The 16,814-nt window shown below is 45.7% G+C and overlaps 1 protein-coding gene across 1 annotated transcript; it reads right to left on the reverse strand.

Moving 5' to 3' along the window:
* Positions 1-11,939: 11,939 nt before the first annotated feature.
* On the reverse strand, positions 11,940-16,310 carry LOC115316865 (protein ANTAGONIST OF LIKE HETEROCHROMATIN PROTEIN 1-like). The gene is made up of 4 exons (XM_040220641.3): positions 16,239-16,310; positions 15,905-16,030; positions 14,748-14,953; positions 11,940-13,533 (listed from the first exon to the last, which is right to left on the reverse strand). Exons 2-4 carry the CDS (start codon positions 16,024-16,026, stop codon positions 12,713-12,715), a joined length of 1,149 nt encoding a protein of 382 aa, XP_040076575.1. The 5' UTR covers positions 16,027-16,030; positions 16,239-16,310; the 3' UTR covers positions 11,940-12,712.
* Between the last annotated feature and the right edge of the window lie 504 nt (positions 16,311-16,814).

Consider the following 16,814-nt stretch of genomic DNA (forward strand, 5'->3'; position numbering starts at 1 on the left):
CGCGCGTGTCAGCATATTTTGTCGACATTGAAATCCAACGTCTTCATCACGAGACAAAAAAAAAAAAAGTGAGCAAGAAGTAAATCAAAGGAAATGCCGTCTCATTTGAAGGAGTCATGAGTAAATTTAAAATACAAATTTAGTTCTAGAAAATAAAACCGGTTTTACTTTTTGCACAATGAAACTACGTATCTCAGAAATTTAGAGCTTCGTGAATAAAGTGAATTCAAACGCATTGAAACGCCGCTGTGTGTAGGAACCTTCTTTTTTGTTGACATCGTTTATTGCCAATCGCGTTGTGAGTGGCGCTGTTACATTACGACGATCACTAATCGTTGCGTGTCGTTGTGGCGCACCAAGTGAGACAGAACATTGTGAGAGACTAAACGCAGAGTTCAATCAGCTTTGCTAACCCAAGACGTGACACAAGTGTGGTCCTGCTCGAGGAGGCTCGGCGTGAAAGCAACACAGTCTTCGGCTCGCGCGGGGACGTGTACCGATGTTTCAGTACACCACAGGCGCAAAAGGGTCTCGGATGAAAAGCTGGATGGATGTGCCGGAAAGATCGCGGCGTGCTAGACGAGGTCTGACAAAAGCTTTTTGACATGAACGCGGAAGAGTACCAGAAACTGCAGCCGTCAGCCTAAAACCGTTTCTGCAGCTCCCTTCACGCCTGGAACCAAGAATTGCGCGACAAACCGGACAAACACATTGATTCCCCAGTTTTGTTTTTCTCAACAGAAAACAAAAACAACAACTGCACGATCTTCTGTTGATACCAAACTAAACGCTTTTCAGGTTACACGCCTCTCGGCTCTTCAGCCTTTTTCCTCTCCTCGCCCGTAGACTGAAATAATATTTTATTTTAATAGCACTAACTCGTTCTGTCAAAAAAACGTATAATTTTCGTTGCTACTAAATAAGAACAAAAACACTGAATTTTTTAAAGAACTTACAATCAAAAAAGAGGAGGAGCGGACTACGCTCATTTCAGCCAATCACCGAACGAGCCTCAATTGATGTCATGGTCCACCCATAAGCTGGATTTTGTCGCTGTCTAGGGCGCCAATCTTCTGGGTCCCGGTGTAATTGTTGCTGGTTGTTTTAAATTATTTTGTGCGCCGCGCAAGAAGGACATCGGGCTAAAACTTCGTTAAAATTACCTCCAAGACACCTGACACATATATCAATCAAGACACCCTGTTGGAAATACTTGATGATGGAAAGATTATGGAAAAAACCTCATTCAAGCGTCTCGTATTATGGGACGTCCCATACCAACCTAGTGGATTATGTCGGAACCATGAAGGCCAACGGAACCATGCATGTGAATGGAACCATGCAGGGGCACTCAACTATACAAGCGTAACGTAATCAAACAACAATTTCTCGAGGAAACCCGGTCAGTGCAATCCCTGTAGGCAGAGACTAACATTTTTAACTATTCATCTCATCATCCTCTCATCTCTCTCTTCTGACATTTATGAAGCCCCTCATCCCACCTTTTTATCCCTTAATCCTTTTCCCTGTCCAGTGTAGCGAGCTAGGACAAAAGTCCAGCCTTACCTATCTGCCTCACCCTCACCACTTTATTAATAATAATAAAAAGAAAAGTAGTATGGAACATCCTATACCAGCGAAAAGGCGATGCCAGCATGATGGAGCAATGTGGATGAATTCGCCCTCATGGCCCCACCATTCTGGTATCGCGTTTTTCAATGCGAAAGCATTAACTGTCTCATGGAGAGACCCGACGTCATCAGCTTTGAAACCATGCAAAACCGCACCTTAAAGGGGCCCTGCAATGACTTTTTGACCGGTTTTAATTGGCACCGAACATGAGCGCACTGAACGTAGTACCTTAATCAAACTTTTCTTTTCTCAAATTTCTCTTTATTTTAAAAGTTATAGGCGAATTAGAATTACAAAAACAAGCAAAAAATAACCTCCTTCGTGACGTTGTAGGTCCTGGCTTGAGTGGCCGTGAACTAGAGGAGGGGCAGTGAGCTCATCGAGCGTTCACGGTTGCCGCACTCCGGGTCAACGGCTCGAGAGGGCGCCACTAAAGCATATGTCGGATAGGCTCTATGAAGCAGGCGGCCGGGGCGGCTCGCATTGGATTTGCTGCGTGATTAAAGACTATTTCGGCATAACACTTCATGGGCCACAATCTTTACCCCGCAAACACGGGGTAAAGATCAGTTCAGAACGGGAGCCACTTCGCGCTGCCATGCCGCCAAATGGCCAAATCGCCAGCAGGGCCCGCGCCAAAGGACTTCGGAACGCTCGGAACCGGTCGGATCGTTGAGCCGGTATACGACCGCAGCGCCGCCGCGTACATCCGGGGCTTTTCTACGCTGGCCGTTCGTCGTAGCCTCATCCCACTAATTCTTTCTAGTATGCGCCGTTTTTTCCGCCGCTTGGTGGCGGGTATGTCGACGGGTCTTTTTTTGTTTCCGTACTTTATAAACTGCATTTGTTTCCTTTCTGATCTAAAATACTGAACAAAAACTTCTTGTATAAATAGTTGAAACGGTTCGCGCCACTTATATTTTGTATTTCGACTACGAAAAAGCTTTTGGCGGCTCTGACCAGTAGTAGCCTAGGACCAAACACGTCACATTTTGCGCGCTTTCGGTACCGCGGGTCGCCCTCGTCGGTGGAGGTGGTTTCCGCGCCGTCCGGTTAAAATATGACGCACTGATATTTAGTTACTCTCTCCGTGCGCCGCTGGCTTGCCCGGACCCCAAGAGACGTGGAAACCGCAAAAAAGGTAGTTGCTTAAACATGATTGCAGGGCCCCTTTAATGAAACCACGCGCAAAGCTAGCCAACAGCACCTTTTAGACTTCGGTCCTATTGGCTGGTGCGCGTTGACGAGGCTCCCATTGGCCGCTGCGCCTCAGTTTGTGTGATATCATCCTGACTCTGTCATCAGACTGTTATGTTATCAGTGATCACCGCGTTCGCTCGCCTCTTATCGGTTGTACGGCGCGTGGCAGTATATACGGCGCATGAAACAAACCAAGGGGTTCGTTCTGCTGGGAACTACGTTACTGTCTGTTCCATCTTTGCGCCGCAAGGCACACGAGATTCTGAACGATTGCTCTCCCGATGGTGCTGCGTGTCCGCGAGGCAGAGGCTTCACCGTTCCACGCCCAAAATCAGCGCGTTGTACGCCGCAGATTAAAAAAGGGAGCAAAGAGCGGCGTGCGTGCTTTCGCATTCGCAACTCATAAGAAGTGGGTAGGTGTACCTTAATCATTTCTCACTAACATACAAGGCGATTTTTTAAAGCTTTACATAATTGTTTAAAAACGTCATGAAAGCTACACTTATGTGCTTTGGGCATGTGAGTTTTACGGACAGGGGTACATAGAACAGGGGCCTAATCGTAACGATCAGTGGGATAATTACATACAACGCAAAGGTGACATTTTACGCGTTCTGTAAACAACGCTTCATTTGGGCGCGTTTCCAAGTTTCGATTTCTTATCGGAGCGCATCTCTGCGCCCAATGTCCTGTTTCCCGGGGGCGGCTTGCTCATCTCGCGGCCGCGGCCGCGGTTGCGGCCAAGAGGCATTTCTTTGTCACGTGACCAGCTCCTTGGGGACAATAAGTACCTAGCGTTTCTGCCTAACGGCTGAGAAATACGTGTCGCTTCGAGTACAAAAGTTTAAATTCGTCAGCAGAAACTGACCGCAGAGGCTTTTAACTTGAGTCCAATTAACCGTCCCTTTATACTTTAGGAGCGTCAGGTTGCGTTACTGCCAGGGAATGCAAATATGATTCAAAATAAAGAAAAATTCACGTAAGGTAAAAGCGGTGGCAGTATATTTATATACCTACGCCAGCGTCGAACGCCTTAGTCTTGCAGGTGGGCGCATCTCGGTCTTCTGCGAATGGGAAAGGAGGTGTGAAGGTGGGGGAGGAGGTTATACTAAGCTCCGCCTCCTGAGGGGGGGGGGGTTGCGGATATTAACATTTCGGCGTCGGCAAAGGCGGACGTGCTGTAGCAGCTGTGGCTGTAGCCGTGAATCCTTCACCTGGTTGCTGGTTAAAAAAAAGTGAAAAGAACGTTCTGCTTCATTCCTGTGTGATTTAAAGGTCGGCTAGGATCAGGCGCTGCCCAAGGGGCAGTGTTACCATGGGTAATAAAAACTTGCTGCGTTTTAGGGTATGGTGGGCGCATTCACGACGGTGTGTCGCATTTTAAATTTTTGGGAGGATTGATAGATTGAGACCACTTTCTTGATTCGGTGGATGGTGGTGCATATCCGTTCTTAGTTGGTGGAGCGACTTGTCTGGTAAATTCCGATAACAAACGAGACTCTATCCTATTAAATAGGTGCGTGGTTCTCTGCACCTTGCACCCTTAGAGGGACAAGCAGCTCCTGGCCGCACAAAAAAAGACCAAGAACAGGTCTGTGATGCGCTTACATATTGGGGGCCGCACGCGCGCTCCACTGAAGGAAGCAGCGTCTTTTTATCCCTGTCTGTGAAGACAGTAAGCTTAGAAAAATGTGACTTCCCTATTGAAAAAGGCCAATATGAAGTCAGCTTATTGGAAATATTGTATTCCAATGAAGATGATGGAAACCAATAAAAACGTATTGTTATCCGATTAACCCAATAAGCACGATGGGAATTCATATCGGAGCACAATATCCCGATATAGTATGCGGTTATTGGTATACAACAGGATATTGGAGCGCAATATTTCGATATAACTTGCGGTTATTGGTATACAACACGATATCGAAGCACAATATCCCGACAGAACTTACGGTTATTGGAATAGAATACGACATCGCGTGCATATTGGTGACCGACATGGACATACTGTACGGCCACACGATATACAAATATCGGTCGTCGATCATGGGACCAAAGGAGAGTACAATATGATATCGCGCGCATAAATCTCAGAACGCGGATACCAAGTTACCAACATGAATTACGTTGGCATATCCACACGGCAATACGCGAGAAATATATTGGGTGTGGATACACACATAGTATAAACGTTCTGCGTTGCGAACACATTAACATTGATCGACAATGCAAGTATGTACAGCTGTTAGTACGGCACACAGTACACACAGCCTCGCGCGTTTGAAACTAGACAACCACCAAACCATTCAGAATAACTATAGCCGAAACACCCGCCGCGACCTACCTTTTAATGACAAAGCCCAATAACGACGTGCTCATTGGAGTGATTGTTTTCCAACAAATGTTTATTGCAGTTGTAATGCAACAAAAGTTGATCGCCAAACGGTAAACCCAACGTACCGGGATACAATTCGATGTTGCAACACAACATCGCAATACAACAAGAAACCATCGGTGTTGAGACACAACCACCAGACCGAATACGATATTAATACGAAGTTACCGACGGCGAGAAACACAACATCAAACACGATACGTTCGAAGTTACCGGTGTTGGGAACGAAATCGAACACGATACGTGGCAATGTCGGTTCGCACGATAAAATAATGAGGGTGAATAGGTTTGACAGGTCACGTGCATGTAGTTGCTTCTTACGCGCACATTTATCGATATTGACCCACCTTTCTGGGTAATCCTACGTGGTACACAAAATCCACGACGACATGCGAGCACATTTCACCCACCACTTTTCGTCGCCTGTTTCGCGAGATTCACACACTGTACAAAAAACGACGTGAAAAATACGTGCATTTGCGCCATCAAACGATACGTTACAGCCTCGTTTTTCGAGAAGATAGTTTCCATCGCCAACCCGCGCGCGCGCGCGCAAGCTCGCGCTTTGGAAGCAGTTTGAACTTCGAACTGTTCGAACTTCGAAGGGAGCGAGTCCGGCGAGCCCGCGATGCCCGTGAGTCGGGGTGCTGCCGAGCCAGCAGAGCTGGCAGAGCGGGAGCGGCCGAGAGAGCTGAGAGAGCCGAGAAGCGGAGCATGCGCAGTGCGCAGCGGGCGGGCGTCGGTTGCGCGACCCGGCTGAGGCCTCATTCACACAGCCGTCGTTTCTCCCATCCCGTCACCGTCGCGAGGGGCGTTCCCGTCAGGGGAGAGGATTTTCGGCCCGGTTTTCGACGGAAAGCTGATCCGCGCCGGGTGCCGGGCGACGTAGGGAACTGCTCTACGGCACCGGCGTCCCGATATCCCGGCGGGTGACGGAGTCCCGCCCCCATCAAAAACCGACCAATCACAAAATAGAAAAGTTTCGCTAAGTTTGGAAGATTTTTCACCGTTCGGCTGCCAACAGTCAGCCAACGCTTGTGTTTGTTTGTTTTTGTTGTTCCTTTTCGGCGGGAATTGTTAATAGCAGACGGAAAAATGGCAGCCCTCAATGCCGAGCACGGTGATGCCGAGCGAGCCGAGCGACCTTTTGACGCCGAAGCACTCCTCGAGTTGGTGAGGGAACATAGATTTCTCTTTGATCATAGCCAACCTGATTTTAAAGACACACAGATGAAAGAAAATCGATGGAAGATAATCGAGGAGCAACTGGGAATGAAAGGTGAGCGACCCGAAGTCCGTGCGCGCGCAGTGGACTGAATGCTTATTTTCAGAGGGCACAGCGGCTACGAAATTCGCCAACCTAAAGGACCGCTGGCGGCGGCTGAAAAACAAGCTGGACGCCGCGAAGAAGTCTGGCGCGGGGGCGTCACATGTTCCCAAGATTTCCTGGCGTTATTTCGCCATCATACACAGCATGATGGCGACCGAGCGGCTAGGAACGTGAGTACAATCGTTGGTCAAATATATCTTAACGAAGTCCTCCAGGTGGGGCACTGTTTGCGGCAAGTCGAGGCTTGATCATAATTTGCAGTCTACTGCAATTAGGGACATCAGGGCCCCTCCCAATAGAAGTGTAAAACTCGAGAATCTGCGCGTTACCTCGTATTACCTCGCGATGGAGTGAAACAGGTGCTTATCCTGGGCACATGAAGCTGTATCGGTTGCAGGCCGTCTTAATTTAAAGCGAAATGAAAAGGCCACGTCGGTTACTATGTGTTGACATTGTGGCAACCTCTTGCTTTCATTCTTTTCAGTACAGCTTCCAATTTGATCCTGGAGCCTGCATCACCGGCTGACACGCAAGTGATATTCTGACCATAAATATGAGACGGAACAGAGAATTCTGCTATTGAATCCGAGAATGCGGTGTGATGTCAAACAAACTCGTTTTCAGGACCCCATCTCCACAAAGTGTTGAGGCCGAGACAGCCGGATGCTCCTTCTGGTAAACTTGGCTTGCTCATATACTACAGATAGCTTGCAGTGGCCTAATTTGGTCTTCCTTCTTGGTGGCGGAGCATAGCCCTTTACTGTAGTAATTTTACAAACAGGAAGCAAGCGTTGCAAGTGAGCAGAAACGAATGAGCCTAGCTTCCACTGCATTAGTGAGTCTTCCATCAAGGAGGGCAAATATGATGTCACATGCTAGCTGTATATATATAACTAGGGTTTGGAGTCCTCTATATTTGCCGATAAATGGCCGCTGATTTTAATTTTTGGGATCGGTATAACCGGAAGGTGCCGGTTTTTATTTTGTATTCTGATCTATACAACTGCTGGGCACCTACCGTTTTGCAAACACTTCGGATTTCCACCTACTCTGGGTGACCTTATTGTCAGTGTTAATTTTCAAAACAGCAAATAATGGTTTCTGAGGCAGTCCCTTATTTGGGCTCTCAATTAATTTTTTTATGTAGCTGGAATGAATGAAAGAGTGCTCATAAAATTGTAATTAAAGGACTCCGTGTCTAGTATGTGCTGTATTTCTGATGTTGTATCTTTGAGTGTTCTCTTATCCCCGCACCTGTTAAAGCCCCATACTTGGGGTGGACAGTATTCATAAATAATAAATAAATATATTTTTCAGGCACGACACCCTCGATCTGGACGGCAACCCTGACAGGTATAGACAAACAGCGATGTTCCAAATGCAGTAGTGTTGTCCGAACATACTTATTAGAGAGTTGGTGACACAAAAGAATGTTACACTGATAGACATTTCATTTATAGATGGATAGAGATGGATGAAGTGGAGAATGATGTTGCTACTGCGGGCTTGAGGGATCGCACCGGCCTTCACCTCTTCTTCTCCTCCTCGACCTTCTTTTCTTCGGCTCCTTCGTCTTCGTAATAGTATCTTTGTATAATCATCTCATCGCGATTGGAAAGAGGAAGATGGGAGAAAGGGAGGGATGTGGGCGAGGGCTTAGATATCTACAGGTATTCCTAGGGCATACAAAGCTAATAAGGGGAGCCTAGTGTACGCTTGCAATCTGGGCAAGCAAGGCTGAGGTGAGTTCACTCATAGAACTTGAGTCTTGTGGAGCTGATTAATAGTTTAGTTTGGAGCAGTGAGAGCCCGGCACAGTCGCACGGGATGGGAACACAGTGCCTGGACCTCTAAATGCAGTGCAATTTACTGAGATGTAGATCTTTTACAGGCTCTATAATTAATGTATTTTCATAGTCATTTTAAATGCATGCCCCTAACGACATCATGAAGAGTGAAACATCTTGCCTTCTACAAAGTGGTACCACTATACTTCGTTTCACCTTATGGTGTACCGCAGCGAAGGCTAGAAGCGCGAGCCTATAGCGTTAACAGCTGCCCCTATTGCACGAGAGCTTGTGCCGCCGAGATGTGCCCTGGAGCAAGGAGCTCGCGCTTGTAGCCTTCTGCGCGGTACATCATAAAGTGAAACAGAGTATAGTATCTTGCTGCATTTTTCCATGTCTGAAAAAAGTGATCTTAAGAAGGGAGAACACATTGACAATATAGGGCCTACTGTGTTTCCTTTTATTAATGGGAAAGTTTTCTTTTCATCAGCATTGCATATACAGAGGAAGTGGAGACAGAGGAGCCAGCTGTTGAGCTAGAGAGCCGCCCAGCTGAACCGCCGGCGCCGGCGCCTACAAAGCAGGCAGGAGGGAGACCTTCCGGCGGGCCGCCAAAACCAAAGAGGTACCGAGACCCTTTAGACGCTTTATAAAAAAAAATCATCATTCTATTCTGAATTTCTGCACTAAATCGCAGTGCGACCTATTGATAAACTGATTTTTGTGGGGCGTTTGAAGTGGTCCAAACTCTTGACGCATGTGGTATGTGAATTCAAACTGAAGTTGTTGCGCCACCTCTATAACATGCTCACCCTGTTGGCTCCTTTATGGTTTGAAATGTAACAATGCTGCATCGTGACCATATTACCATAACCATTTGCAATACAGCTGGCATGAACAAGCAATCTCCAGCTGTTAACAACCTTCGTACAGAAGTTAAAACTGATTATCAAAGCATCTACTTTGGTGGGAAGTTCCCATTTGAGGCATCAGCACAACCAGTACAATTTTCTGCTTGTGAATATAGTGCTTGAGTGACATGCAAAGGCCGGTTCAAACCAAAAAGGATTTTCCTTGTTGTCTCTGTCCCTGTATCGGAGTAAGGACGATTCTGCAAGAAACCATGGCGTCGCTCTGGCGTTTGACCCACTTTCGGCATAGGGAAAGGGACGAAATGTTTCCTTTTCGGTTTGAACACCTACACACAAAGGGACGATATGTGTTTCTTTTTTTTTTTGTTTGAACACCTACACAGTAGGTGCTCCCTTTTGGTTTTAACACCTACTGTGTAGGTGTTGAAACGAAAAAAGACACATTTCGTCCCTTTCCCTATGCAGGAAGTGGGACAAACGCCGGAGTGACGTCACGGCGTCTCGCAGAATCGTCCTTATTCCGGTACGGGGATAGGGACAACAAGGAAAATCCTTTTTGGTTTCAACCAGCCTTAGAAGGGTGTCGAAGGTTGTGTATCATGAGACGGGAGTACATAAACTTTCACAAAGGACTGTGGCATATATATTGCTCAATTTTTCTTAGGAAGAAGACTGCCACACCACCATCTGATGACCTTGGTGAGGTTAAAGAAGCTTATATTGAAGCAATGCGGACAGTGGCACGGCCGAACCCTCCGCACAGGTGCAACTTGTTTTTTGATTTCGTTGCCGAGACCGCAAAGTCTCTCAGTGCTAAGGAACAAGATGAGGTGATGCGTAGGTGCCACATAGCCCTTCTTGAAGTTCGGTATGAAGAAAACAATTAACTTCCGAGTGTTAAAGGGCCACTGCAGTGCAAAGAGACATTTTCTAAATATCCCAAATAGGACATGCATGTCGCATTATGCATTCTCCACCTGTTCGCTTGTGGGTGCCCGCTGAAAATGGCCATTATTTGGAGGGGAATGTCACACTGAAAGTAATAGTCTCTCTAACAATGTATGTTGTTTGGGGGACTAGTACAACATACAACAAAAGTTTGGTAACCAACCTGCGAGGCATCTGCTGCCCTTCCAGCTAATGGAAGGCTGCCAAAAGGGCAGCCTCAGTGTCACATTCTTCTCAAATAGTGTCCACTTTTCAGCTGGTCAGGCAAACAGACAAAACAGATGCCAAATAAAATGAGTTCCGGGACATAAATCTATGTCTAATCAATTATTTTTCTGTGGAGACTGCATTCTGTGACACGGATGGCCAGGTTTACTTTACACTGGAGTGGCCCCTTAAAGATGATATCCACTCTCCAGACTAAACGGATGCTGAACTGAAATTTGGTTTGATAAGGCAAGGCAGGAGCGATAGGCGAGATGCTATAAACCCCGAAACATCACTCGTACAGCGATGTGTCCAACGGATGGTCGTACCTTTCGAAACAAGAGGCACGATTGAAGGAGGCCCACGAGGCCGATGAACCATGTCACACCGCGATTCTCATTCCCGCTCCTCTTTGCATTCTCCCATCTTTATCATTGTTCATTATCAACTGTTCTGGGGGAATCGCGACGTCACATTCTTCACTCAAATGCGCCCTTCTTTTCCAAAAGTACAGTCGTCCGCTTGAGATATTGCTGTATGAGTGATGTTTTGGGGCTTGTAGCATCCTGTTGAGCACTTCTGCTGCCTTATTTCGTGAAATCCAAATTTTGGTTCAGCATTCCTTTAATGTAACGGCAGTCTTTTCACACTTTACCACATGATATTTTTTTATTTCTATAACAAATATTTCTTCATGTATGTGTCAGACCTATAGATCTTCCTTCATATATTTTTCGGACATTCCTTTGGAAGTGGGAGACTTTCTCCCAAATTACGTCTTTTTCTTTGTGTGGTAGAAACAATGTGTGCTAAAAATTGGCTTTCATAATGTGTGAGGTGCATTCAAGGGTTTGCAAACAAGTCTGAATTTCTAAATTAAGTCACATGCACAGAACTTGGTGCATATGTGACTACATTTGATTGTAAGCAAGCTTGAAACCAAAACCATGGGCTGCCCTCCGAAAACACAGTGGATAAATGGTGCCGTCATCCGCCGTCATCGTTTCGAAGATGACATACGTGCAATATTTGCAGCCACACAAGGATTGGGCAAAAGTTGCTGCTGCTGTCATGTTTTATGCATACAATTGGTATCTGCCATGAATCGCCGATGATGTGGTAAAGGGGTAACACAACAGGACAGACAGCTGTTTGTTCTGAACATGAGTGGGCTTTTGTGTTTGGTGTACTTTTTATGTTCGTACCTGTTTCATGATAATATGGCAGAGGGCAAAAGCCAAGGCCCCGTCGAGCCAATCTGAGCGAAGCATCTGGCGGCTCTGCACAGGTTGAGTGCACTGCCATGATGTGCTGTCACATGCTATGCTCCGGCAGGCCTGCTGGGAACCTACCTTTGGCCTTTCACCAAGTTACGCTGAAATTGAGTATAGTTCTGTGATACTGTTGTAGTCAAGATCAAGGATGTTGTCTTCCTTGACAATTTTCCATGAAGACTGTTTAATCTATATATTTTTGTGGGTCTGTGCAATGTCATGATGCTGCTACATGTTTATGCCTTAGGTATTCCAACAACAGCAAAGGCACAGCAATATATTATAGTCAAGATATGATCTACACTTTTTATTATGCAATCAGGTAGAAGGCATGGTTACACTTAACAAACAGAAGCAGCAAACTACACAAATAAAGTGTTAAGACCTCAAATTGTGTTTGAGTCAGTGTTTCCAACTCCAAAGCTTTGAACTTTGCAAATTTGAACGTCTATCATAACATATCTAAGACTATATGACCAACCTCATGGCTACAGAGATAAAATTAATACACCTGTTCGGGAAGTGTTCTGAAGAACGGTGCATGCAACGCTGATTGCACAGCAGTCACTGAAACTGAAAGGAAATCATAAAGTTATTACGAAAAAGGAATCACAAAGACAACGTTGCGCTTTTGTTGACAAGATACTAAAACGGGAAATACAGACACATTGGGAAATATTTACCTGGAATAATAAACAGTTTCAGGAATTCAATGCCATCCAGCAGATTAGACAGCAGTGTAAGTTTATACATGCTATCCGCTTCGTACAAAGTGCACTGCCCCGAGTGTGCCATGGTTACGTCGAGGTTCAAATGAGTCACCGTGACATACATGTTATGTATGCTGTGTGTCAATTATTGAATTGGCTGCCATGCAGCATAGGAAGCACGTATGTAGCGGTGACTACCATTCAAATCTTGACATAAAATATCTAACATAAGGAAAACATATTAGGGGGGTTCTGGGTGACAAAGCTGTACGCACATTACCTTGAAACTTTTTTTAGTGCAAGGGCTTGTTGCAGAAAAGACCATCATCCATAACACAGCTAGGGACAAAAAAGTTAAACAGCTGAAGCTGAAGTGGATGGTGAAGCTGTTTTGGTTTTTTGTCCTGAACTTCTCCTGGGTGTGCTTCTATGGATATACTCTAATTGCCAGTCCACCTTTCCAGGCCCCATAAAATAATCTCTGAAGCTTGTGCGAACATGTTCTGCGACGCTGCATGGTTTGTTCGACCCCAACTGCGAAGCTTGAGAAAATATTGCTTCAGTGCCGCTTTCTTTTCGCCATTCTCCGTTAAGGATGTCCCCATTCCATGATTCGGAATCTACAAATTGGGGAGGACAGTACTTGTTTCGATCTTCGCTCTGGGTCATGAGAAAGTTGTGAAGGGCTATAGAGGCCAGGACATATCTGTTAACGTTTTCATTGTTCGCTTTGAACCGCCGCCTTAGGATGCGCCACCGGCTTGTGAGAATACCAAAAGCGTTTTCAATTACGCGCCTTGCACGAGAAAGCCTGTAGTTGAATATTTTGTCTGCATCGGTTTTGATTGAACGCTTCGGGTATGGCCGCATCAGATAGGGCTTCAGAGGGAAAGCCTCATCCCCAAGAATGACATAGGGAGTAACATTTCCTCCTGGAAGCGCAACTGGTTCGGGAACCCCCAACTGGTTAGATTCTAGAGCACCAGAGAGCTGGCACCTCCTAAATACGCCACCGTCACTTTCCCCACCGCAGCGACCAACATCAACATACAGAAACTTGTAGCCCGAATCACACATAGCTAGCAGGATCTTGCTGAATCCTCCTTTGTAATTAAAGTTTTCAGACCCCGAGTTGCTCGGAGCCTCCACTGTGACGTGCTTGCCGTCGATACTGCCTGAAAACAGAAAGGCGAGTGAAATTTGCCCTCAGCATGATGCAGCAAGGCTGATGTAGGAGAGTAGACCATAAGCTTTTTGCTGTGCCACTTGGCGACGAATGATGTTCATGCTGCGGTTTTGCCTGTGCAGACTGCAATGCTTTTACACACCTGGTAGCTGGCATGCACAGGAATACTGTAAGCTTTTCACACGGCCACTGGGGGAGGACAGATGTTCATGCTGGGGCTTTGTCTGTGCAGACAGCAATTCCTTTCTCACACGTCCTCACCTGGTTGCTGGCGTGCACCTCTTGGTTGATCTCTCACATGCTTTGTGCAATATACCTTGGTTGGAATATGCTGAAGACATGCAGCACTCTGCTATTTCTTGGCCACTGCAACTTATTGGATGGCAAAGCATAATTAATTGCAAAATGTTAACAAACTGTGCCAGTAGCAGTATAAATACTGCAAAAGGTTGCACAAGTGCCCACTACATTTGCATTCGGAGCATGCATGCCATGTAAAAATGCAGCAGAATGTTTTGGAGTATAGTCATATTGCATTAATATGGGCCCCGTTGATATGAACTCCCCGCAATATGGACGAAATTTTTGGCAACCGGTCACTCGCCATGCAATACTGCCCCGTTAATTTAGAAACCCGCAGTTCAGACTATGGACAGCTATTTTGGGGACGAAATAGGTAAATACAGGCATTTTGTCTCGTTATTATAAACACTAACCCACGAAGCAAAAAAAAAAAAGAAAAATATTTGTGACTCACTATTGTCTGTTGTTCCTTGCCTGTCTCGTTATTTTTAATGCGGGTCCACAAACAACAGAAAAAAAAAGTGAACTGCAAAGGCCAGTATGCGTACCTGGAATTCACTATTGTCCCTTATTTGTTGACCGTCTCTTTCTTTTTGATGCGGGTCCACAATCCCAACCGAGAAAAAGCTTAGTAAATCACAGAGGTTACAGTGTGTATGCGGAACTCATTATTGTCCCTTGACCGTCTTGAGATAAGACGTAAGCAACTAAAGGTGGTAGGGTTTTTTCCAGTTTTTAAGCTGAAAGGTATGTTGCGCCCTGCCGGGATGAGATCTGTGATCAGTCACATTCGTGGGCATAAAAGGCAAGGCCGTGCGCTTCTCTGGTCAGTCACATTATGGACGATTTTTTGGGGAAGCAAACACATGCATATTAATGAGACATCACTGTACCACTTACCAATGCAATTTGGTATATTCCAACGTTGTAGGAAGCCCCTGGCAATTTCATTCCATTCTGCGGGTGTTCTTGGGCATTTTACATACTCGTCCTTTAGGTTTTCCCAAATTGCCTGGGCCGTCTCCGAGATTATTTCAGATATGGTTGACCTTGCCACGTTAAATGCATAGGACAGGCTCCGCTGGCTATCACCGCTGGCGAGAAATCTGCAATAGTCCAACCATATAACCGTATTGGTTACTGCAACTAGCTAACTCAGTAGTGAGCAAGCCCTTTATTAGCGTGTAGTGTCACAGATTGTGTGTGAGCATTGAGGCAGAAAGAATGTGCATGGTTTCATGTACATGCTCACTAATCATGAATGTAACTCGCGCTGCTTTTTAAGAACCGGGAAGCCCAGTCACGAGTCCGACTCGTGCTTTGGGTTTGCGACCTGATAGCAGCACTGCTAGTGCTGCTCTGTCTCCTTTGTGCGGTTTGTTTTCATTGTAAGGATGTAAAAAGCAACGTGGCCTCAAAACACAGATACGCTTGAGATGATCCAGAAATACTGAGACTATACCTCTAATGTCATAAGTCTTCTACTATCTCTGGCAACGAGTCATGCCGCCTTTCCTATGACAAGATGACAAACAGTGCAAGTGTGTTCCAGACAGCTACAATAAAATTGGCAAGTCTAAAACCTAATGTTTTTTTTTTTTTTTGTGTTTCTTTTTTTTTTTTTAATGATACTATACTGCGAAGAGTTGTTAAAAAATGACGGACAGCGCAAGGTGAGTTCCGGACCGTAACAGCAAAATTTGTTGTCCTCCAACCTCGTGAATTTTTCCAAACATACTGTTTTGTGAAGAGTTGATATAAAATCGGTCAGATTAACACGAATCAGGATTAAGGCCAACAAACAACACATGGGGACTGAGAAAACATTACTAAACTGCTCAATCATCAAGGAGCACACTGGGGTTTTAGATACACGCAAAGCACGTGCTGTAATCCGCAGTTGCTATGTTCCAGAGCAAGCATATCAAATTAATGGATTGTTCTACAAGCCTTTGCCGCCACCTTACTTTTGGTGTGTACTTCGAACTACACTCCCCGCAGGCTATTTTGTGTTTTTTTTTTTTTTTTTTCTTCTTCCTCCACGAAAATATATCTACCTTATCGTGATTTCCAGTCGAGTTTTCGCTGGAATGCACTCTCTCCAGTTGGTGTCTTGCCTTTCGATTGAGCTTTCAACCAGGGTCAGGAGTCGATCAAAGGTTGACGGCAACATCCTCATGTAGCTGCAAATGTATGGCGATAAGTAAGGTACGTTGTTGGGCTAGTTGGTTCATCTTAGTAAAACATATAAAATAGCGCAACAGAAACGAGGACAAGAAGTAAAGCGCCTGTCCTGTTTACTTCTTGTCCTCGTTTCTGTTGCGCTATTTTATATGTTTTACTAATATGGCGATAAGGTTCGTACACCAAAGCTCAAGACACAGTACTTACTCAAAGAAATACTGCGGATCTGATTCTCGCAGCAAAGGAATCAGCGTTCCTGAGTGGCCGGACTTGCGATGCCGGCACATTTTCCGCATCCACACACTCCTCGGCCGCCTTGCCCTCCTCGCGCGCTCTGCTCTTCGTTTTCGGAATAGGTACATCAGCAGAAGTGTGCTGAGGAACACAAACGATGATCCGTGGTGTGCGTGGCTCGCCATGGCTCCTCGTTTGCGCGCGTTCGCGCGCCTCGATTGTAGATATCAACATAAACAAATCTGTCCTGTTGCCAGCCGTCACCATTGAAGTGTGCCAGATCCCTCAATTTACGAAAAAATAAACGTACGCACTAATGTTCAGGCACAATTATCTCTTTATTTTGTACTTTAAGTTGAATAAATAAGCGTATACACTGCCGTTTAACAGATTTAAAAGAACTATTAGAATAAAATGAACAGAATTCTCCCTGTCTCATAGTTAGTCGTCGCAATCCGATCCAATCCAATCCTGCCGTCGCGGCCGTCGTCGCTTTGCTTGCGCGGCCTGTCCGGACACCCTGCCGTCGCGTCCCCGCCCCGGCGTGCT

The sequence above is a fragment of the Ixodes scapularis genome, unplaced genomic scaffold (genome assembly GCF_016920785.2).
Source record: "Ixodes scapularis isolate PalLabHiFi unplaced genomic scaffold, ASM1692078v2 PGA_scaffold6__148_contigs__length_123643588, whole genome shotgun sequence".
Taxonomy (NCBI): Eukaryota; Metazoa; Arthropoda; class Arachnida; order Ixodida; family Ixodidae; genus Ixodes; species Ixodes scapularis.

Excerpts from the sequence above, each read along its gene's own strand:
- LOC115316865 (XM_040220641.3), bottom strand. The coding sequence starts at position 16,026 with ATGAGGATGTTGCCGTCAACCTTTGATCGACTCCTGACCCTGGTTGAA. Across the intron at positions 14,954-15,904 it reads CGACTGGAAATCACGATAAG|ATTTCTCGCCAGCGGTGATA; the intron begins GTAGATATATTT and ends GGACTATTGCAG. Across the intron at positions 13,534-14,747 it reads GAATATACCAAATTGCATTG|GCAGTATCGACGGCAAGCAC; the intron begins GTAAGTGGTACA and ends TTCTGTTTTCAG.